Genomic DNA, 24,159 nt, shown 5'->3' with positions numbered 1-24,159 from the left:
GTAAGTGTAATTGATTAACTTGCTTAAAAATTGATAGAGTGTCACCTGATCCCAGATGAAAAAAGGGAGCTAGCTAGACCAGCCTTCCTAAAGGTTTGGGTATTAACCTTTAGTAACTAGCAATTTCAAGGAGAAGGCAAATTCTGGATTGAATTAAAAGCTTGGGCAAAGTTATGGAGGTCAAAAAGAAAGGAGCAAGTTTCAAAAATCTCAGGCAGATAAGATAATCTCCACCCTGGCCATGCTTCAGTATCACTTGTGGAACTTTCAAAACAGACACCCTTGACATTACTTGTGAGTGTGGGTTCTAGCCATTTCCACTTTATAAAAGTAATGCTGGTGCCTCTGATGTGCAGCCAGCACTGAGAATCACCAGGGGGACATTTGGAGTGCGGCAGGGGATGACTTTGAATGCTGTTAGGGAGCTGAGACTTTATTTTATTACTAGAGACCCAGTGCACAAAATGTGTGCATGGGCAGGGTCCCTAGGCCTGGCCGGTGAACAAGGCTGATCTGTGGGGCAACTGGCGGGGTGATGGAGGAGGGGTGGGCCTCAGGTGGCACCGCCTTGGCTAGCCTGGGGCCTGCGGGCTGGGGGCAGCTCCTGCGTTGAGCGTTTGCCCTCTGGTGGTCAGTGTACATCATAGTGACCAGTTGTTCCACCAGTCCTTCCACCTTTCGGTCAACATATTAGGCTTTTATTATATAGGATATGCAGGGAAGATAATGATGGATAAAAAATATGATTATTCGTGTTGTTAATTCTTTCTAATCATTGTTTCAGGCCTAGCTTTTTACTAAGTGCCTGATCAAGACATGCTCTTTAGAGAGCTGAGTTTCATATCCTAAACCAAGGTAATTAGAAGGTAGAAAATGGACAAAAGAACCTGTGTGTGTATGTGTGTGTGTGTGTGTGTGTGTTACAAGTACTTACTTTTAGGGTTGTGAGGACTTGAAGTAGTATATAAACTACTAGTGGGAAGATAAATTGGCAAAACCATTCCAGAAGGCATCCTAGTAATATGTAGTTTAAAAAATATAGAAACCATTTATTGAAAAGAATTCTAGAAATTTATCCTAAGGGGCTAAAGGATATGAACAAAGATTGTGAGGGGGGAGGTATTTTAATAGCAAATATTTGGAAAAAAGGAAATATATTTTAGTTATTAATAAGGTGGGATATAATGTAACCAATAAAATATTTATTAAAGTTTCCAATGCTAATGTTAAAAAAAGTATATAGAATGCTTAAAGTTTGATCCCAATAATATAAATAGGATTAGGTTTCAAATGTGTAAGAAGCTAAGAAAAAATTAAAACTGGAAGGAAGTATATTATGATGGAGATTTTTCTGTAAGTGTTTCTAAGTATTTTTAATACTGTATATATTATAGTTAGTGGTAAGTATTGTAGTTCTTTGATGATTACATGAAGTGGGTGGTGAGAAAGCTGGGAGGGAATAGTCTAAGGTGTTTTAGACCTGAGTCCCTGGCATCTCTGTCTGAGATGGGGAATCAGGAGGGACAGCAGTTTTGAAGAGGATGTTGGGGTCAGCTTAAGATGTGCTGAATAATACCCAAGGTGATGTACATTCAGGTGCTAGATGTTTAGATCTGGGACTTTGAGAGTTAGATTGGAAAGTCATTTTCACAAGGTGCTGAAGTAACAGAAACCATTTAAGAGGATGAGGTTCTCAAGGGCAAGCAAATGGATGGAAAGGGAATGTGAGCACAGGACAGAGCCTTGAAGACAGAACGTGACAGAGAAGGCCTCAACTGGGTTCACACTTTATACTGTTTTAATGCTTCCACATTTTACATCTTTCATCATTCTTCCAATGAAATTTTATTACAAGTTCTAGATTGATTAATATATGAGCCCAAAGCAACAAAGAGCAGTCTATTTAGGTGGAAATAGCAGTGGCATGGGAATATGAGACTGGAACCCAGAGGTAAGATCCAAGTGACCTAGAGAGAGGGAGTGGCTTCCTGTCTGGACCTCAATTTTGCCATCCTTCATGAGAAGTGGGATGAACTGAGAATTGTGAGATTCTTCCTATCCAGGTTGGAAATGTCTGAGGCAATGAGTTGCCAAGGATGTTGAGCAAGTGGGAATGGTGAGTGTTTGCCTAATTGTAGGAGCAACCTTCCAAGTGATAGTTGATTTGCATCTTTATGGGTGATATTTTAAAATGATAGTATGTTGTAGAGTGTTACATGGATGTCATTTCCTCCCTCAAATAATTTATTACTTTGGCTGCTTTCAATCTTTGTTGTTCATCCTGAAATAATTATAAAGATAATTCTAACTTTATAATAATGCTTCTGTGATCTAGTCCAGTGTTTGTTTCTGATAAAAAGAGGACACTTCAAGAGGTCATTTATTTCTAGCTGCTTGGGACTGAATATTAGTAACAAAAACTTTACATACACATTGGATTTTTTCTTTAGTTCATATTTCATAGATTGAGACTTTTGTAAGTTATTATCCTATTTTGCCTTTATCTTGGTTTCTTCTCTTAAGGACTTCTGATTGTTGATTTTATAGCATTTTTAATAGGCGTCTATATTATGAACTCATTCCTACCTTTTAAGATAACTTTGTAACTTTTATATAACTTACAGAAATTTCTAGTTTTAAAATTTCAGAAATTTAGAAACTAAGGTCTTTTCAAAAATAAAAATGCATATCAAATTGCTTATGAATTCTTTTATTTTTAATGAGGGTACTAGTGTAGATCAGAGAGATGTTCCTTTTAAAACTAAGGGCCCTTAGTACATATACCATAATAGAGTATCCTTAGCAACTTTACTTGCTTCTTAACTTAATCAAATTCTAGAATAAAATTTATTGTGTACTACCTATGAATATTATGAGTATCAGAAATTACTGTTATATTGCAAATAAGTTGAATTTTGACAAAGAGCAGTCAGAAAATTATATTAAATTTGGCACATGATTGGAACATACCATGTAGTTTGAAATTTTTACCATAAACCTTTCATTACTTAGTCCTAATGGTAAACATAATTTTAATATATTAAAATTTTAAACTAAATATGACCAAAAACAGTAGGATTTATTAAAATTTCAATAAATTGCTAACATCTTTTTCCCCCTACTCTTTAGATTAAGCACCAATATTACAGAGAAAAATGTGGTAAACTTTTATCCAAAGGAATCAGCAGAAGCCTTAGAATTACAAGATTCTGCACTGAAGTGTGTTGAACTTTTTAAACTCAGTGTTTTCTCTTTTTACATTGAAGTATGTGTGCTTTAAACTCCACTTTATATCTTTTTCCCTCCTCATACCTACAGTGGTCAAATGCAGCTGGAGCCGTCTCCGGTGTGTGAGGTAAGGCTGCTCTTGGATTCAGCAGAGCCACGTGCAATGTTCTGCCACAGAATGGTGGCTGCCACCTTCTATGAAGATAGGTCCTGGGGTAGAACATTCCTTAGGCAGACTAGTTCAAGATCTGGTTTTCAATTTTTTTTTTTAACCTCTTTAGTTTTCCTGTTTATCTATTATACTTCACCTTCCATTAGAGATAAGATTTCCATGACATTCTCTAAATTTTTGTGTGTCAGTCTTGCTCGGTCAGGTGACAGCAACTAAGATCCATAGTCTCTCTGGGTCAGAAACTGGAGGTAGGACCATTCAATGTAGATTTTAGAGCCACAAATGAAACCTATGAACTGGCCAGATGCAAACTAACTAGAAAGGACTTGAAAAACAAGAAAATTATTTGGGAACTGCCTAGGAGGATTAAAAGAACATAGCAAAGCGAAAGTGGTAGGGATGTTTGCAGACAGAGTAAGAGTATACATTGGGTGAAATTGGGTTGCTGAAGAAAGTTAGAGATGAGCCTAGAAGGTCTCAAAGAAACAGTCCTAGAGAGGCAGAAACAATTGAGAGAGGTGACTCGAGAATGAAACAGGTTACAACCTATTTCATCCCTTTTCAATGAATGGGTTTAGGATGGCTAATTGTGGTACAAACTGATTTATGTCCCCTGAGGTGTCTGAACAGGTACTGTAGTAAAGCACTGTCACACGCTTAACTAGCTAAGGATCTGTGTTAAATAAGGGGGAAGAGAACTGCAGTTGAAACAGCTATGGTTTCATTGTTAAGCACGGTGACTTAGAATTATGTTGTTTCAGTTACATATCAAAGACTTGCTGACTAGGGGCGACTGTGTGTAACTTCTGTAAACTTCACCTTCATTTTCTGTAAATTGGGATTGTTTCACAGCCCAGGACACCTAAATGGTAGCTGGTGCTGTTACTCCACTACTGTATATTGTTCCTGGTGTGGTCCTTAGACAGAATCACGGCACCACCTCCTCCCTGAGTGGAGGCTCATAGAATTACCCAATAGAGCAGCATCAGGAAGTCTTTCATTTGGAGCTGCCCTGGGCCCATTTCATCAAGCTCCTTTCGAGACATGCTGCCCAGTGTGTGTTTTTTAAGCCTCACCCAAGGATGTTTTTATTGATTTTAGAGAGAGAGGAGGGGAGAGAGAGGGAGAAAAACATCCATGTAGAGCAGTGGTTCTCAACCTTCCTAATGCCTGAGAACCGCTGCTGTAGAGCCTAAGACCATCGGAAAACACAGATATTTACATTACGATTCATAACAGTAGCAAAATTACAGTTATGAAGTAGCAATGAAAATAATTTTATGGTTGGGGGTCACCACAACATGAGGAACTGTATTAAAGGGTCGCGGCATTAAGAAGGTTGAGAACCACTGATGTAGAGAGAAACATGGATCGGTTGTCTCCCGTATGCCCCGACTGAGATCCAAACTGCAACCTTTTTGGTGAACAACGATCCAACTATAATTGAGCTACCTGGCTAGGCCCCACTTTTTTTTTTTTTTTTTAAGCTGCTTATTTGGAAATACTGTAACCTTATTAAAGTTTGGGGAGAAATTACAAGATTCTACAAAAGGTTACAAAAACTTACAACTTTTTACCCAGATTTACCTATGGTAAACATTTTACCACATTTGCAGTCTTATTTATTCTGTGTCTCTGTCTTCACATACATTGCTCTTTTTTTGAAAATTTGAGGGTAAGTTGTATATGTCATAGTCCCTTATTGCTAAACATTTCAGTGTGTGTTTTCTAAGAATAGGCATTTTGTCTTATATAACTATGTTATCAACTTTAGATAAATGTTAATCTACCATCCATATTCCAAATATTTAGGTTGATCTAATGTTGTTCATAGTGGATTTTTCCTCCTCCAGTATAGTATTCAGTCTAGAGGCAGATATTTGTCAGGTATCTATAGTTTTCCTTATTCTGGAACATTTCCAAAATCTTTGATTTTTATGACCCTGACATTTTGAAGAATATAGCCCTCCTCTTTTTTTTTTTTTTTTTTTAAATAGGATGTCCCTTATTTTGAGGAACAAAGGTACCTCATATTTCCTCATGATTAGATTAAGTTTCTACATTTTTAGGAGATGGTGTGTTCTGAAGGTATCACATTTGGGGGCACACTGTGTCCATCTGGGCCTCAGTGGTGATGCTAATTTGATCACCCAATCGAGGTGACTTCACTGTATAATTTCTGTTCTATTTTATCTTTGTAACCAATGAGCAGTCAGTGAAGAGGTATTTGGAGACCATGTTAGTATCCTGCTGCAAACCCTCTATTGACTCAAGTAACATAGAGGCCCACCTGTGTACTTGATTTTAGGAGTTACCAGGAAGACACAAAACCTCTAGAAAAAAGTTATCTTCATTCCATCTCTGATTTACATTGTTTGTGTTAATAGATTTATATTGTTTGTGTTAATTTACATTGTTTTTGGTTGAATGAGGATTCATTTGGTATAAGAAATTGTTGTTAATTTTCTTCCCTTTCTAGGGCAATTCTGTGTTTGTGACAGACATATCTCCATGATTTTAAAAAGGGAAGGTGTGTTAGCTGGCTCTGATGGAAAATGGAAATCACAAAGAGGAGGGAAAGAAAATAAATTAGTGGATTAGCCAGTGCAGAACTTAAAAGTGATCTTCATTCATGAGTGGCTATTTTTATATTCTCTCTTCCATCTCATTCAGGAATAAAGCAATATCTTTAGCATTGTCTGGAATGAATTAGTATTTGTTGAGTACTTGTGCTGGATTCAGCCTTGTTTTTGTTGTCAAGGACTTCTATATGAAGGATATGAGGTTGCCCTCACTTTAAGGCATGTTAAAAATTGTGGAGGGAAAACAAATTGTGGAGGAAAGAAGTATTGTATATTGAAACAATTTAGAGAAGACTATGAGATGATTTATAATCCTCAGTGTTCTAGGTGGTCTGGGAGATGGGGGAAGGGATAGAGTTTAAGGAGAAGGAAGTAACCTAGATCTGGGGAGCAGTTGGGTTTGAATTTGGTCCCAGGAGGCTGTGCTGAAAAAGGCATCATAGCCATGGTAGATTCAGGACAATGAGGAGTGGGTGGTGCCAGTTAGATAGGTGAGGCTAAGATTATGAAATGGTTTGTAATTGGCAGCACATCATATCTCACCATGAATATACTTTGGAAAATTGTCCATATCTTGTTTGGATAGCATTGACATCCATTCAGAAAGAATTGCAAATTACATTCTTATATGCATAAATAATATTGAATGGGGGGTGGGACAATAGGAAAAATTAGAGGAAGGAGTTGCTTTTGAAGAGAAACCTGAAGTTACTGTGAGCAGTTCTAATAAAGCCATTTAATTGAGTAGGGAAATTAATATTGATTTATTCTAAAAATATGTTTTATTCTTGTATTTGTCCAAGTTGGGAATATTTTTTAATAGCACTCCTCAACAAAGGACTAGGAAAAGATATCTTAAAGATATACTAATTTGGTGTAGTCTCTATGGAGATATTGATATTAGCCATCACCAAATTTTTTATTAAGGTGCATCAATGGGGTTTTTGATTACCATATAAAGAAGGTAGAGCTGAGTAAAGTAAGCTTTTGTTGTGAAAGCAAGCTGATGTTGAATTGACAGCATAAGAGTTTCCCAGGTAATTTGGGATCCAGGCAGTATTAAAAGCTCCCAATGAGATTCTGTGTATTTGGGAACTACTGCCTTGAACCATTTCTAAAAACCTGTAATTAAAATGGGGGTGGAAGCCTCCAGGTGGCTGACCTTCACAGGTGGTTTGGGCTGGCCTCTTTGTTCTGGCAAATTCCTTTGCTTACTTTATGTGATACCTTAGATGTATTTTTCTGTGAATACAGCTGCATGTTTTTAGAAAATGTAAGTAAAACCTACCTAGCTACTTAACATACAAATTAATTAATTCAGTATATGATCATTGAGTGCCTATGTGCCAAGGATATGATGGAAGTAAGAAAGACATAGTTCTTGCCTCCATAATTTTATAATCTAATTAAACATACCATACATTTTTGTTTTTCTTTAAGGTGCAAAATAATCTAATGTCACAGAGTAATGGGAGCGAGTATTCTCCAAATAAGGTAAGTTTCTTGAAGATTAATAAAAGCTGATGTATTCTTTGAAGCCTGAATTGGAATACCTTTTATAGAAATATATAGTCTAAGACTGTCATGATTAATGAATTAATTGTATTGCAGGTTCTCTATGGGAATCTATCTCATTAGCTTTCAGAGCCTTAACTGGCCCTATCCATAAATAAAGATTAATTTTATAAGACATATTTTGAAAACCAAACATGGGAACATCTTTATAGAAAATAAAATGAAAATAGTTCAGATAGGCCACATATAGAATGTCTTGTTTTCATCAGTGATTCAGTGAGTGGTTTGCCTGTAGATAGGGACGGGGAACGTCTGGCCCGAGGGCCGTATACGGAAGGCCCGGGAAATCACTTGGTTTTGCCCTGCCCAGGCAACCACAGGCGGGACTCAAAATTCAGTAAGTCTCAGAGCTTTTCTCATAGCAACATAAATCTATATTAAGTGAATTACATTAGCGAATACTGTTCTAAATATCCAAATGGCTCTTGGCAGGAAAAAGGTTCCCCGCTGCTGCTGTAGATGAGACGTGTGTTCAGAATTATGAGTCTTTATCAGATGTGTTCTCTGTGAGGTAGATGTGGGGGTGTGCCTGTGTGTGTGCATGCATGCCCGTGAACACAGGGTTGCCAGTTTCACATGATAGTAAAATCTATCTATCTATATATATAAAACCCTAAGCGACCAGTCGACTGGTTGACCAGTCAACCATTTGACCCGCTGTACCCTGGTGGTCAGTGTGCTCCCACAGCAGGAGCACTGCTCAGCTGATGGGCACCAGACTCCAGGCTCACAGCTGGTGAGCACAGCTGCAGCGGGCGCGAGCCTCTCCCGCCTCCATGGCAGTGCTGCTTAGCGGCAGCAGCAGTAGGCGCAGCAGGGCCAGGATAAGCAAGCGGAGGGGTGGCTCAGGGCTCCTCCCCGGGCTTGGGCTCCTCCCCAGCCCCCTGCTGCTTGGCACACTACTGCATCCCTTGGGGGGATGTCAGACTGAAGATTTCAGCCAGCCTGTGGGGATAGGTCAAAACCACCAGCCCAACATCCCCCGAGGGGTCCTGGATTGTGAGAGGGTGCGGGCCAGGCTGATGGACCCCACCAGTGCATGAATCTGTGCACCGGGCCTCTAGTATTTTTATAATGATCAAATAAAAATTAAATGGTTCTCCCCCAAAATAACCTTCTGTTGATTAGGGCACTCAACGCATTTGCATTGATTTTCATATTATTTAGTCAGGACTTCACACAGCGGCAAATGCAGAAGGTTGTGGTTTTATTAAAATCCTTGAGCATAGAGGAGCATTCATAGTTTTGCTTCAGTTTTTTACAAAATTTCCTTTCCTTGTAACAACACAGATTAGAGAAAACTCCCCTGAAATCTCTCCTACCACCAGCAGTACAGCTCCGTTTGGCCTGAAACCTCGATCAGGTAAACTAAAGCCTCAACATTCTTAAACTTGTAAACAACTCAGTGGTTTCTCTTTAGCCTTCTAAATGTACACAGCCTTGTCAGCTCTGGTGAGTTTCAATCCTGGTGTCAGAACCTGGGTGCAGCTTGGCAAAGCCAGATTTGGAACCTTGTTTTTAGTGATTCAGTTATTAAGTTCGTGTTGTCAGTAATAGAGATCTTACCTCCTTCTGAATCAAAGCGAAGAGGAAAAAGGTGATGGGACATAAAAGTGGGAAAGAAATATTCTATTGAATTTAAAAAATATATATATTTGTATTGATTTTAGGGAGGAAGGGAGGGAGGAAGCGATAGAAACATCAATGATGACAAAATCACTGATTGGCTGCCCCGCTGCCGCCATTCTCCCCCGCACGCCCCACACTGGGGAACAAGCCCACCACCTGGGCATGTGCCTGACCAGGAATCAAACCATGATCTGGTTCATACTAGTAGGTCGATGCTCAACCACCAAGCCACACCAGCTGGGCTCTATTGAGTTTTTTTAACCCAGGGAAGATAAAATAGCTAGCCTTGTGCCCCAAATGGTTCCTGATGAGTTACAGAAAGGTTTCTGGGAGGTGACTGCCTTTCTGAGACATCCCTCATTGGTATTCTGAGCCTTGGTGTAGGGTCTGTGTATTTACTTGTATAACAGGGTGATAGATCATTTCAAGGCTCACATAACTGGCCAGGAGTCTTTTTTAAGAGCCTTTTTGCTTATATTACCTACTTTCTTTTAATTTATTAGTGTATTCACAAATGTAAATTATAGCAATGTGCAGACTGACTCTTGATTTTAAAAAGAAGGATTATGTATAGGAAAATTTGGTTCTTCTGATTTCTCCACATATTTAAAATTCTGGCACTTTTCTACCTTCTTTGTTTTCATATTTTTGATTCTTAGGTCTTTTGCATATACTCACTACTAATGCTTTTAACTAAGTACTAGAAAATAACTCAGGCACTTTTAAGCAAAAGCTAGTAAAAAACTCAGATATCATTGGATTTTTCAGGAAAGCATTTTGGCAACAATTGAAGTTACACATGTGTATATTTTGAAAAAGGGTACCCATAAAGAAAACAAAGATAATTCTTTTATAAAGAATTTTGTTTTGGAAGCAAGTTGATTGATGGTCACCCTGTGGCCAGGTATAATGGTTTCCCTGGCATTTTGAATGGGCTGTATGACAAAGCTATTTGAGATAACGCTTGGGTGTGGCAAAGGTTGTTAGTAGGCATTTTATAGAAAGGTGTTTTCTTTGTGACAAAATAAGTTCAAATGAATAGCCTCTTCGTTTTTGGAACTGAGATCTGGGCCAGCGTCCATTTTCATGGTCTCAGTGTGTGCTATGAGGAATGGCGGTCACTCGGGGCATATGTCATCCATGCCTTTAGTGATCGCCACACACTGAGGACCTCATATTAGGCTACAGACTTTCCCCTAATCCTCACAAAGCAGTTTTACACAATAATAAATATTTTCTAATTGATTAAATAAAAGTTAAATAGATCTTTAAAAAATAATATTATTTTGAATATTGCAATTTAGTTATAAAATTGTCTCAGTGACTTTTTTATTTCCTTGTATGGAATCAAAACTCAGCTTATCAACATTGTACTTGTACTGTTAAACCATTTCAAATTCTTTGTAGTGGTGAAAAATAAAGGGGTATTTATTTTGAATAGCAGAAATCAAAGACAATTTCCTCTCCAATTTCAACCCTTCTATAATGCTGACTAACTAATGTGGAAATTGTTCTAGTTGTTGAAAGCTCGGTGGAGTTTGGTTGCTGTAAATAAAGCTGATTTATCTTCAGAACATCAAGTGGATTTTGGAACTTTATAAAACTAGAATTATGTATTGGGATTTTTTTATTTTATTTAATAATATTAAAATATTAAAGTATGTACTTTCATATTTTCTAGAAAATAATATATACAGTAATCTTAATTGAACATGATATAATTTTAAAAGATAGAAATATTTTTTATTGAGTATCTTTGGAACTTTTAAAAGCCAAATGATTTTTATTTTAAAGTTCAGTATATGGATTTATGTGATTTCTTTGTTATAAACATAGACTGCTCAAATCAGCAAGTTGGAGTAAGAACTTATATTTTTAAAGTAGATTGGTAGTTTACTTCAAAGAACATTTTTTTCTCTCCTGTGTTTTCCTCCAAAGAAAGACAACTGTATCCAAATAGTCCTAGAACCATGTCCATTTATTTTACTGGCCCTGCCTTATAACTGCATAACATTTTCTAGTTATAGTTCATTTAAGTATTTTCTAAACATATAATTACTATATGCATATTTAGTGCAAAGAAAGATGTTATAATTTCATAAATAACCAACTCAGAATGCTTGAAGTTGAGTGATATTTATTGGTTAATGAGGTTTGTTGTTAAAGAGACTCTACTAGTACCCATAATTGTTTTTATACGAACAAATATTGAAGACAATATTTACATGTGTGTATGCCAAGTGTTGAACAAAGAGTTGGCTAGATTCACCTATCAATAAAACATGCCAGTAGACTTAGATGTCTTTAAAGAGATATTTTATATTGCCTTGTGAAAAAATTTCACAATAGTAAACACTGATTCTATAATAGTTTTATTGTTAATAGATATAGCTACCCATATTAACGTTGTACTATGTAACCAAATTTTTTGTGTGAATCATATTTGCTAAAATTATTATTTAGAAGGTCTCTGAAAAGGTTATCTGGTAGATCTTCTGTTTTTCATCTATAATCTGTGGGTACTCTTTTTTTCTGCTGACATGATTCATTAGTACTCAAAGTCTGTGGGCTTGTGGAACTATTAAGATTCATGATATTAACTGCATGCAAAATATATGATTGATAAGTACTAACACTCAGTTTTTATCATTCTTTTTATTCCATGCACCATCTTTCATTCTTTTCCTATATTGTACATTTGAAATTAAATCCCATAATATGAAATCCACTTCATTTCCATATAATCCTTGTGCCATTTGTGGAATGCTGCTGCCCCTTTGGTTTTTCCTGGTCCTTGTGCAACTACACGTGGACTGGCTCTCTCGCTCTCCTGCAGACCCAGCCCTCACTCTTCCTCCTATCTCCTTCAACAAACTTACACAGGCACAAACATGGGACAACTCTAGCTACAGTGTTCCATCTGAAGGAGACAGTGACAATGGTAGGTGGCTTTGTACCTTTTCTTCAATGTGCTTATTAATAAGCCAATTAATATATTGAGCACTAATTTCTATGCAGCTAAAGATAGAGCTATATTCACTTGCATGCCCGATAAAAGAGATATTGAGTAAACCTGGAAAGGGAAGTCCAGAAAAGTGCATGTGTATTGTTCTCCAGCAGTTTGTCAAACGTCTTTTAATTATTTTGAATATTCTGAATTTGGACAGAGCTTTACAGTAATTTCTTCTCTATTTTTCTGTTTGAGTGTTTTGGCTTGTTTGCTTATTTACAAAAATCTGGGGTTTGCACATTTGGATTACCTATGCTTGCTCCTGCATCTGAAAGAAATACTTTTAGACTTTGGTCTTTCATTGTCTATGCTCTCTGTATGAGATTTAAAAATATATATTTTTATTGCTTTCAGAGAGGAAGGGAGAGGGGGAGAGAGATAGAAACATCAATGATGATAGAGAATCATCGATTGGCTGCCTCCTGCATGTCTCTCACTGAGGAGTGAGCCCGCAATCCAGGCATGTGCCCTGACTGGGAATCTAATTGTTACCTCCTGGTTCATAGGTTGATGCTCAATCACTGAGCCAGCCAGGCTTGTATGAGATTTTTAAAGTAGTTACGATGTGCTATGGCTGATCCTAGGGTGGCATGCTGAAAATAATGTTACCATTGAGAAATTTCTAAAAATGAAGAGAATTCACTTGCCTTCTCATTTTTTGTTTTTCTTTTTGCAAATTATTTGCACATTTTGATTTTTAATACCTTCTACTTTTTTTAGTGTAAGTTCATCTATATAATATTTAAGAATAGTAACTTGGCCTGAGAATCAAACTTCAAATGAAAATTGAGGACATCTACTTGATATATTTTTATGTCATTAAATAGCTTAAGAGATGAAAATAAAATAAATATAATTTATTTAGAGTTACATAACACATAGTTGAGTCTCTATTAGTTAATATTTTAAACATTTTACTTCAAGATACATACAGAGTGATAAAAATAATGTCAAATGAAATGGAGAGTATGATTTACAGGGAAGAGAAGTGAGATGTGAGATAGCAGCACAATGCAGACACAATAGGAAGATATTGTTCCCAATAATAATTTTTTATTATTTATTTTTTAATTTTTAAAAATTGATTTTACAGAGAGAGGAAGGGAAAGAGAGAGCAAAACATCCATATTTGCCTTCCATACATACCCCGACTGGGGAACGAACCTGCAACCTGGGTATGTGCCCTGACTGAGAATCAAACCCATGACCTTTTAGTGTATGGGATGACACTCCAACCAATTGAGCCGCCCCGGCCAGGACAATAATATTTTTTAAAATCTGAGTGTGTTATATATGTAATACATAGAAAATATGTATTTAAAACATTTGCTGTGATTTCTGGTCAAAATTCAACTGTAAATGCTTTTCCAGTTGTCTTATGTGAAATTATATATATATATATATATATATATATATATATATATATATATATCTTGGCAGGTTAGTTATTAAAGGAATTTTATTATTTCATATATTTCTAAATTTTTTAACTGAAAATAAGTATGGTTGCACAACAAAACAAAAGTCCCTCCTTATATTATTCTGTTTTAAATTCTGGAAGTTAAGGAGGGCTAAATGGAAACTTCCTTGGAAACTTCTTTTACTTAAAAAAGAGAGGGGGAAGCATTTTTGTTTTTTCAGAAAACATGGCTATTTGTAGGTCTGATGTTGTTTAAAGGAGATAAAGCCTAGAATGAAAGATTTATGTGTGATTTGGTATTTCCTTAAGAGTGATATCTGAAACCAAAGGACTTTTTGTTGTTTTTAAGCTGGAAAAGGTTTAGACATCTTAGGCAACAGTAAAATGTCTATCATTACAGATGAGCCAACTAAAACCAGAAAGATGAGGTGACCTGTCTAGTCACATTGCTAGATAGAGATGGAGATGGGCCATGCCCAAGTCTCCTGTCTATAATATTTACATTCATTCTACAGCTGTTCATTGAGGACTCTTTGTGCAAGTTACGAAGTCAGAGTGCTTCCTTTTTAATGGAGAGAAACAGATCTCTACAGTAAGAGAGAAAATGATGTGTACTGTGAGAGACATAAATATGACATGAAAGAATAAAAATTGTAGATACTATAATCAGAGCTATCATAATGGTCCCAATTCGAATTATTCTCTCCTAACAAGCCCAGCAAAAAAGCAAGCACTTAAGTGCTTTGTAGATTTATTTACTTATTTTTAAATTGGAAATATTTTTTAGTTTTTTAAATATATTTTATTGATTTTTTTACAGAGAGGAAGGGAGGGATAGAGAGTTAGAAACATCGATCAGCTGCCTCCTGCACACCCCTCCTGGGGATGTGCCCGCAACCAAGGTACATGCCCTTGACCGGAATCGAACCTGGGACCTTTCAGTCCGCAGGCCGACGCTCTATCCACTGAGCCAAACCAGTTAGGGCTGCTTTGTAGATTTATTATTAGCCTAAAGACTTTGCTTTAAATTTTCATCTATCCCACAGTAATTAATCCATTTCAAAAACTAGTAGTAGTTGTATATTCATGGTTTGCAATAATTTTATGTACATTTGAAATGTTCATTTAAAAATCCACAGTTCAAATGTATTTTAACACTTTGTGATTAATTAACATCACAGAGCCAAATACCCAAGCATGCATTTTGTATTTTGAATTTGAGATGAAAAGCGATGCCAAGAAATTAAAACCTAGACACCATTGCATATCTTTTATCTCACACAGGGCTCCAACAAGGCATTGACACTTGAATTGTATGCTGTTAAACAAAAGCTTATGGTTAATTTAACTTCCTGATAGTTTTGTATTCTGAATGAAATCTGCCAATAAAAACATATTGAAATATTAAACATGGAGTATTATATAAGACTGCCCCCAGGAAAAAAGGCAAAGGAAAATCCTTCAAACATTAGATTTTTTAAAATAGTGTTGGGCTCCCCTTGCTGGCTAGTTTGTGTATTGCTCAATTCTGTCTATATTCCTTGACTTTTTTGGTAAATTTGGTTGACTTCTTTTCTTCGGGTGTGGATTATTTCTAGATTTTACATTTTAGTATATATCCCTTGTGGTTGCTGTGTTTAAATGGAAATTTTTGTTGTTGTTGGGCCCAGTATGGTGTGTGGGCAAGCTTAATGCATTTACAGTTTCTTCTATGCTTCCTATTTCGTCAGACTTTCCTTCATTTCCCTTTGCTCTGTAAACTTCTCATTTCTCCCTGCTGAGTTCTCATTTCTCCCTGATGGTTACTCTTCCTTTTCCGGTCTTGCCTTTGTTTTTAAAATAATTTAAAATAATTGCTCTGGAAAGTGGGGTTTGGTTTTCCTGGGCCTTGGTAACAGCCTTTTGGTGGCGTGTTTTTGGAGCTTTTTGCCTGTGACTTCCTTGGATGGCTGAGGCAGAGGCTCAGCCCCATGCTGACTCCTCTCTGAGGTTCCAGAAGACATTATGTACATTAGATCACCCCCTTTCTCCACTAACTCTAAATCAAGGGTCTATTAAGACGTGTCAAACTTTTGGTCTTTCACAGAGCATTAGAATGCTGATTCAAAAATTCTAGAACTGATTTATAAAGAAAATACTGAGACATATGAAGTACAACGAAAGTCATTTATAAGATGGTTTGGTCCAAAGATACAAATTGAGATTAAAATGGCACTGTTGAGTGAGCATGGAATAATTGATTTTATGGAGTGGACTTGAGTTTTTAATTTTTTTATTTAAAGTATATTTGTATACAATATTCAACCTAAAAAAAAACGAATAAGTTGGAATAACTCTTAAAGTGGCTCATAGGAAATGTTTGTCAAAATAGAACAATAGTTGCATAACCTTTTTGTGCTACACTAGTGGCCTGGTGCACAAAATTCGTGCAGGGGTGTGTGTGTGTGTGTGTCCCTCAACCCGGCCTGCACCCTCTCCAATCTGGGACCCCTCGGGGAATGTCTGACTGCTGGTTTAGGCCCGATCCCTGCTTGCCCCCAACTGTCCCCCCGCTGCTGGCCTGCTCGCCCCCAACTGCCCCCCCCCCCCCCGCCGGCCTGCTCACCCCCAACTGCCACGCCCGCTGGCCTGATCGCCCCCAACTGCCCTCCCCTCCTGGCCTGCCTCAGCCCTACCACCATGGCTTTGTCCGGAAGGACGTCTGGAAGGTCTCTCGGTCTAATTAGCATATTAGCCTTTTATTAGTGTCGATTATTTACATTATGGTGGATGATATTACTAGAATTGTATCATGCCAATGCAGTCTTCTGCCTTGTATTGATTTTTAAAATTGGAGTTCTCTGCCCAAAATTTCCTAAAGGGCTCCCCTACCCTTTTCCCTAAACACACATACATAGTCTAAGGGGAGCTAAATATGGCTCTTACCAGCTCTTTGCTCCCTCTGTGTGCTTGGAAAGGTGATAGTCTTAATAGGATAAAAATCTCAAGGGAAAAAAAAATTCAAGTTTAAATCTCCTCTGGGTTTTGTGTCATAATAAAACTCAGAGAATCGGTTTCACATAAGAAGTCTCTAGAATTGCTTTACATATTTAAAATAACACAGGTTAATGATTTGCTGGCTAAAATTTTTCCTAAGCCTGAGTTAAGAACTAAGTGATGATACACAGGATTACATGTTTGAGTATGGAGTACAAAAATTCTATCATGCCAGTGACAGCATATCCAAAAAGTTAGCTCTTTAGAGATGACCATAGATTCCTTTTAGAAAAGTTAGCAAGATTAGAGGCAGTTAAGAGATTATCGTTGGCTTCAGGTCCTAAAATTACGACCTCCAAGTATAGCAACCAACAGTGGTGCTCCCTTCTGACAGGAGTTAAGCCTCTGGCTGCAGAAAAAAGTATGCTCTAAACCAGCGGTCGCCAACCTTTCAGACCACACGTACCACCAGTCTAAACTTCAGAAGGATAACATCTTTTAAAGACTAATACAGAGGGTACAAAATATTCTACATATAAGTAAGGGTCAGTGGCATGCTAGAAGGCAGAATTTTTCCATTCCACACTCGAACATATAATCCTGCGTATCATCACTTAGTTCTTAACCCAAGCTTATGAAAAATTTTAGCCTACAAAACATTAATCTGTGCTATTTTAAATATGTAAAGCAATTCTAGAGACTTCTTATGTGAAATGGATTCTCTGAGTCTAATGAATAGAATGTGAAACCTCGAGTGTAATGTAAATGAAAACTTAAAATGAAAGCACGGGGAAAACGAGAGAGGAGGGAAATCTTTCAGAGGGTGAGATGGACCGGCTCTGAAGATGAGCCAAGCTCTTTTCTGGATTCAGTTTATTGCCACCAAAAAATACAGCTTTTGTTAGTCACACAACCCAGTATAATTTTAAAATATAAATTGTTTTAGAATATTTGAATCATGCTTTCATGTGGTGTCACATTTTTACCATTATTTCTGTGAGTGGTGAATGAATTATTTGGGATGGATAAAGAAACCATTTGCTTAATTTAAATATGAATAGTGTTATGGCAACCTACTCTAGATACTCCATAAAGGCTTTTTTCCTTTCTATTATAGTGTTTCTAAGACCTCAGAGAAATTTGGAATCTATAGACCCACAGTTTACAATTCGGAGGAAAATGGAACAAATGAGAGAAGAAAAAGAACTGGTGGAACAACTCCGTGAGGTACCCAAGAAATATTGTATAATTGAGTAATAATTTTCAGAATTGAAGCAACATGGTGGTTAGGGGCACCTGTCCCCCAACCACCACCACTAAAGCAGTTGAAAATCTGAGTATAACTTTTGACTCTCCAAAAACTTAACTACTAAACAGCTTGTTAACCTGAAGCATTACTGGTAACATCAACAGTTGATTAACACATACTAAAGATGTATTATGTACTGTATTCTTACAACAAAGTAAGCTAGAGAAAAGGAAATGTTATTAAGAAAATCATAGGAAAAGACATTTACAGTACTATACATATTTATCAGAAAAAATCCTTGCCCTAGCCAGTTTGGCTCAGTGGATTGAGCATTGGCCTGTGGACTGAAAAGTTCTGAGTTCAATTTCGGTCAAGGGCACATGCCTGGGTTGCGGGCTCGATCCCCAGCACGGGGCATGCAGGAGGCAGCCGATCAGTGATTCTCTCTCATCATTGATCTTCTCTCTCTCTCTCTCTCTCTCTCTCTCTCTCTCTCTCTCTCTCTCTCCCTTCCTCTCTGAAATCAATAAAAAATATATATTTTTTTAAAATTCTCATATAAGTGGGCCCACACAATTCAAACCTGTGTTGGTCAAGGGCCAATTGTATTTTTAAAAAAATAGACTTTGAAGCACTGCAAACAATGCTAGTTTCACATCTAGCCAGGTTGCCTACAGACTATTTGATATTGGGCAAGTCACTTAACATCCCTGAGTGTCAGTTTTTTCAAGTATTAAAAGAATAGTTCCAATCTGCCGTAGTGTGATTTTGTATATAATATATAAGATAATGTAAATAGAACTACTTAATGCATATGTATAAAGCTAGTATTATTTCAATTCAGGTATACTTTAAACTAATGCACTGTTATTCATTTACTTAGTAGTAATATTCCATTAATTTAAAGATGTCTTAAGTTATCCTCACTTTATTTCCCAAACTGGTCAGAACTTTTCAATCAGTCATTTAATGGAAAAACTAGTTGAGTTCCTGCCGAGCATGGTCATGTGCTGGGTGACATTGACGATTTTCAGCTCTGATGGCAGGGACTGTGGCTAATGTTTGACCACTTTTTTGCCTAAGAAAACATGGGGGTGGGTGGACAGTTTGTCTTCTCTTTTAAGTCTGCCTTTAGCTGCCTTAGGTTGGACAGTAAATTTTGTCCTGTAATCCAATGCGAAACTTCTAGTATTTTTCACAAATGAGGTAAGAACTGCTATAATGCTGTTGGAGCTGTGTACCAAATTCTCGTTTGATATGTTTTCCCAAATTGCAAAAGAAAAACTATGACTCCTTGGCCTCCAGTTTGAGTATACAATTATCATTTTATAAGGTGTAAGAGGACACTATCCATCATGTTTCTATTCATATTTGCATATTTTATTAATTCTTCAGGGAAAATGCTACATTCTTTTAGAAATCCTTTAGTTGTCACTTTTGTCCTTTTTTAAATAACATTTTAATTGAAAATATAATAAGAAATAATGCTAATTGGAGAAAATAGGGACATGCTGAAGAAAAATAAATACTTTTTTATCCCATTGCTCAAAGACAAGCACTGTTAACCTTTTGCACTCGGATGTCGAGTGTGACTCGACATGGTTAGCATTAGCGTAAAGGAATCGAGAAAAAAGCAAGCGAGTGCAAAGGGTTAACATTTTGGCATCTACTATATATGAGATGCTCCAAATTGTGAGCATCTCATATACAGTTATGGGCCGCTTAACAATGGGGATATGTTCTGAGAAATATGTTATCAGGCAATTTCATTGTTTTGTGAACATCATAGATCACACTTACACAAGCCTAGATGGTGCGGCCTACTACACACCTTTGCTATATGGTATACCACTGCCGTATATATATGGTCCATCGTTGACCAAAACTTCCTGATTCCCCCACAGAGCATTGAGATGAGACTCAAGGTCAGCCTGCACGAAGACCTGGGGGCTGCGCTCATGGATGGTGTTGTCCTCTGCCATCTGGTCAATCACATCCGCCCGCGATCTGTTGCAAGCATCCACGTTCCCTCACCAGCAGTTGTAAGTAAAGTGAAACCAATTTTTACATAAAACAGACTCTTTTGAGACAGTGTTGCTGGCTAACAATGCCGATGGGATCACCAGGAGCCTGCTTAGGTCCTCTCTGCTGGGCCCCAAACCACTAGAAGAGCAGAAAGGAGTAAGTCTGAAGGAAGCAACATTTTCACTGTAAAAAGGGAGAATATTCCATCTAATAAAAGGGTAATATGCAAATTGACTGTCACTCCAACACACAAGATGGCCACCCCCATGTGGTCAAAGATGGTCGCCACAAGATGGCCTGCAGGGGAGGGCAGTGGTGGGCAATCAGGCCAGCAGGGGAGGGCAGTTAGGGGTGATCAGGCTGGCAGAGGAGGGCAGTTGGGGGAGACCAGGCCCACAGGGGAGGACAGTTTGGGGGGACCCAGGCCTGCAGGGGAGGGCAGTTGAGGGGGACCAGGCCTGCAGGGGAGGGCAGTTGGGAGGGACCAGGCCTACAGGGGAGGACAGTTGGGGGGGACCAAACCTGCAGGGAAGAGCAGTTAGGGGCGACCAGGCTGGTAGGGGAGGGCAGTTAGGGGGGACCAGGCTGTCAGGGGAGGGCAGTTAGGGGGGACCAGGCTGTCAGGGGAGGGCAGTTGGGGGGGACCAGGCCTGCAAGGGAGGGCAGTTGGGGGCAACCAGTTACAGAAAATGAATTTATTTCAAATATAGAGCAAATCATATTTACAAAATTACTGATTGAGGTGCTAATTTTAAGACGTTAGGGACTAAAGATTCATTTCTTTCTTTTTTTTTTAATGTATTTTATTGATTTTTTACAGAGAGGAAGGGAGAGAGATAGAAAGTTAAAAACATCGTTGAGAGAGAAACATCGATCAGCTGCCTCCTACACACCTCTCACTGGGGATGTGCACACAACCAAGGTACATGCCCTTGACCGGAATCGAACCTGGGACCTTTCAGTCCGCAGGCTGACACTCTATCCACTGAGCCAAACTGGTTAGGGCTAAAGATTCATTTCTTACCAAGGGTTATTTATCAGTGAGAAGGCTTGGTGTTTCTTTTCTTTATTAATCTTTAGGGATTTTAGGATAGCTCTGAAAAAATGTGGGCTCTGTGTAAAAAATCATCAGTGACCTGTCGAGCCAGAGCTGATCAGCTGTAATTAATGCAACAGTTCCTTGATTATTCACTGTGCTCCAGGGTACATTGGAGGCACTGGGGAATGATGGGAAATGTGAAAATAAGTGAGACTCCATTAATGCCCTAAAAATATTTGTCCCCTCTGTAGGGGTGATAAAGCTGGCAAGTAGATCCTCTTCCTGTATACACAGAGCATGTTACCATCCAGAGGAGAACTATGGAGTCACTTTTATGGTCAGTCAGATGAGGGTGGGGAATCAGGAATCAGCTTGTCCTGGAAGCCTATGTTAGGTTCAGACAAGTAGAGAAGAAAGAAGAACGTCTGTTCACACTATTTGCTGTTCTTTAGACAAGGCAGGAAAAGAGTCAGGGCTAAGACTTGGGTTTTGGATTCAAATTCCAGATCTGCTCATAAGCTGTATGTCTTTGGAAACATTTTTTAACCCCTCTTAAACTCAACTTGCTTTTTCCTACCATGGGAAATATTGTGAGGACGAAATAAAGTACTACATATGATATACCCATACATGTAAGCCGTTCTTATCATTAGTGTTAATAGAGCAAATTTTCAAAATTCAGACTTCTTAATCCCAAGGCACAGTGCTCATAAAACGGCCACATGGCAGGGGCACTGGGGGAAAGCCGCCCTCCCTCGGCCTCCAGGAAAGCCTCACATTGACACTATTTGTCCTAATTTCTTTCCTCTGTTCTCTTAGCTGATGAAGCCATTTCAATTCTCAGTTTCTTTTTTATACTATTGAACATGTTTTTCCTTTGGAAAGTTTGGTCATTTTTGCTTCAGAGAACAGGTGGGGTGGGGGGGAGAAGGAGGATGATCAGTTTGTCTTCTCTTTCAAATCTGCCTCTAGCAGCCTTAGGCTGGGCAGTAAATTTTGTCCTATAATCCAATGGGAAGCTTTCTAGGATTTTTTACTAGAAATGGTTTATCCAAACTGTTATAATATTGTCTGAGCTGTGTGCCAAATTCTCATTTAAATAAATTTTCCCAAATTATAAGAAAGAACCTATGATTTCTCAGCTTCCAATTTAAATGTACAGTTGTCATTTTGTAAGGTGTAAGAGGACACTATGAATCATGTATCTATATGCATTTGTATAGTTTATTATTAAGGAAAATGCTACATTTTATTAGCAATTCTTTGGTTTTTCACCTTTACTCTTATTTAAATAACATTTTAAATGAAAATATGAGAAATAATGCCTAGTTGGCAAAAAAGAAAAAATAGAGAAATGCAGAAGAAAAATAAATCATCGCCCAAAGACAATCAAAACATTTTGGGCCCTAACCGGTTTGGCTCAGTGGATAGAGCGTCGGCCTGTGGACTGAAAGGTCCCAGGTTCGATTCCGGTCAAGGGCATGTACCTTGGTTGCGGGCACATCCCCAGTAGGGAGTGTGCAAGAGGCAGCTGATGTTTCTCTCTCATCGATGTTTCTAACTCTCTATCCCTCTCCTCTTCCTCTCTGTAAAAAATCAATAAAATATATTTTAAAAAAAACACAACATTTTGGTTACTATACTATTAGCACTTTCTGTATTTAAGTTTTTTTTGAATTGTGAGCGTCTGATATATATTAATTGTTTTTAAAATTTATTATTAAAACCTAAATATTTCCCAGGTCACTAAAATTCTTCGTAAACATCCATTTTAGTAATTGTAACATATGACAGCATATGTTATGCTTCCTTTTCAGAAATGCAGGTGGTTGCTAAAGGTCCACTTTTCGAAAGTCCTTCAGAGAGCATCTTAAAGCCTCTTTGACAAGGTCCAGGCCACAGTGTCGTGGGGCGTGCTATCTCTGCGTCAGTGTTTGCAGAGGCTGCTCTCTGAACGAGAAGGCTCTCCCCACCCTGCCTCCGGATCCTTCACCTGCAGCATCACTAGCTCTCATTTCTTCTCTACTGTAGTGTTTACAGGACGCAAGCCATTCTTGACTCAGCACTGAGATAGAGTGTTTTCCCTTTTTTATCCTTTCTTATAACAACGTCCCCACAACTAAGACCTATACCATACTGTACTGTAATTTTCTTGAACTTGTTAATATTTTGAACTAGACCAGAACTAAGTGACCATGAGGATTGTATCTTTCAGTTTCACAGGTGCATCCTTAGCACCAGATAAAGAATCTGAGACATAGTAAACACTTGATCAGTCATGAATGGGAGCCTTTTCCATCCATGTGATTGCCAGCTTTTTTTTTTTTTTAAATATATTTTATTGATTTTTCACAGAGAGGAAGGGAGAGGGATAGAGAGCTAGAAACATCGATGAGAGAGAAACATCGACCAGCTGCCTCCTCACAGCCCCTACCGGGGATGTGCCCGCAACCAATGTACATGCCCTTGACCGAAATCGAACCTGGGACCCCTCAGTCCGCAGGCCGACGCTCTATCCACTGAGCCAAACCGGTTTCGGCTGATTGCCAGCTTTTTAAGCATGCTAATTTTTCATTCATGAAACCAATACTGTCCATTTTTAATGCCAAACTGAGGGAATACAGTGGTAAACAGAATCACTATTATTGTCAATCCTAGAGACCCAGTGCACGAATTCGTGCACAGGTGGGGTCCCTCGGCCTGGCCAGCTATTGAGGCTGTTTGGGGCTGCGGGAGGTTGGCCAGTGCGGGGAGGGGCCGAGGGAGGTTGGCCGTGGGAGCGCACTGACCACCAGGGGGCAGCTCCCGCATTGAGCATCTGCCCCCTGGTAGTTGGTGTGCATCATGGCGACCAGTTGTTCGATTGCTTAGGCTTTTATAATATAGATGCTAAGAGTCTCTTAAAATAGACTTTCTGAGTCTTCGACAATTTGGTAAGCTAACCACTGGCATCGAAGTTGGTGTAATTTTTGATTCTTTGAACTATTGTATTTGTGGCAAGTACTTTTCTAACTGATACTAGGCAACAATCTTAGAATGGGCCCTCTCTCACTTCCAAAGATGGAACATTTTCTTTATGTAGCTTGAAGCACACTTTCATTGATTTACTGGGCTGACCTAAGTATTTTGAATGATGTTGAGCATCTTTGGAGTTTCAGAGCAGACTTCCCTAAATCGTAATTAGGCAAAAGAGGGTCAGAACTGCCTCTCAGTATCCTGTGTGCTGGGCCAGGACCTATTCGTCTGATATCCCC

The 24,159-nt window shown here is 38.3% G+C and overlaps 1 protein-coding gene across 2 annotated transcripts in view; it reads left to right on the top strand.

The window, feature by feature from the left end:
- The window catches only part of LRCH1 (leucine rich repeats and calponin homology domain containing 1), a 225,996-nt gene that overhangs the window by 178,095 nt on the left and 23,742 nt on the right, over positions 1-24,159 (top strand). Inside the window, exons 12-18 of one of the 2 annotated variants that reach the window (XM_054719758.1) lie at positions 3,130-3,219; positions 3,319-3,355; positions 7,423-7,476; positions 8,848-8,920; positions 12,023-12,127; positions 17,710-17,819; positions 19,746-19,883. In XM_054719758.1, coding sequence (XP_054575733.1) covers positions 3,130-3,219; positions 3,319-3,355; positions 7,423-7,476; positions 8,848-8,920; positions 12,023-12,127; positions 17,710-17,819; positions 19,746-19,883 — 607 coding nt within the window. The remainder of the gene's footprint in view (positions 1-3,129; positions 3,220-3,318; positions 3,356-7,422; positions 7,477-8,847; positions 8,921-12,022; positions 12,128-17,709; positions 17,820-19,745; positions 19,884-24,159) is intronic. The other variant, XM_054719757.1, reaches the window with a different exon arrangement.

Source organism: Eptesicus fuscus, chromosome 8 (genome assembly GCF_027574615.1).
Source record: "Eptesicus fuscus isolate TK198812 chromosome 8, DD_ASM_mEF_20220401, whole genome shotgun sequence".
In the NCBI taxonomy this organism is placed as follows: Eukaryota; Metazoa; Chordata; class Mammalia; order Chiroptera; family Vespertilionidae; genus Eptesicus; species Eptesicus fuscus.
This window is presented reverse-complemented; position numbering and strand designations above follow the sequence as displayed.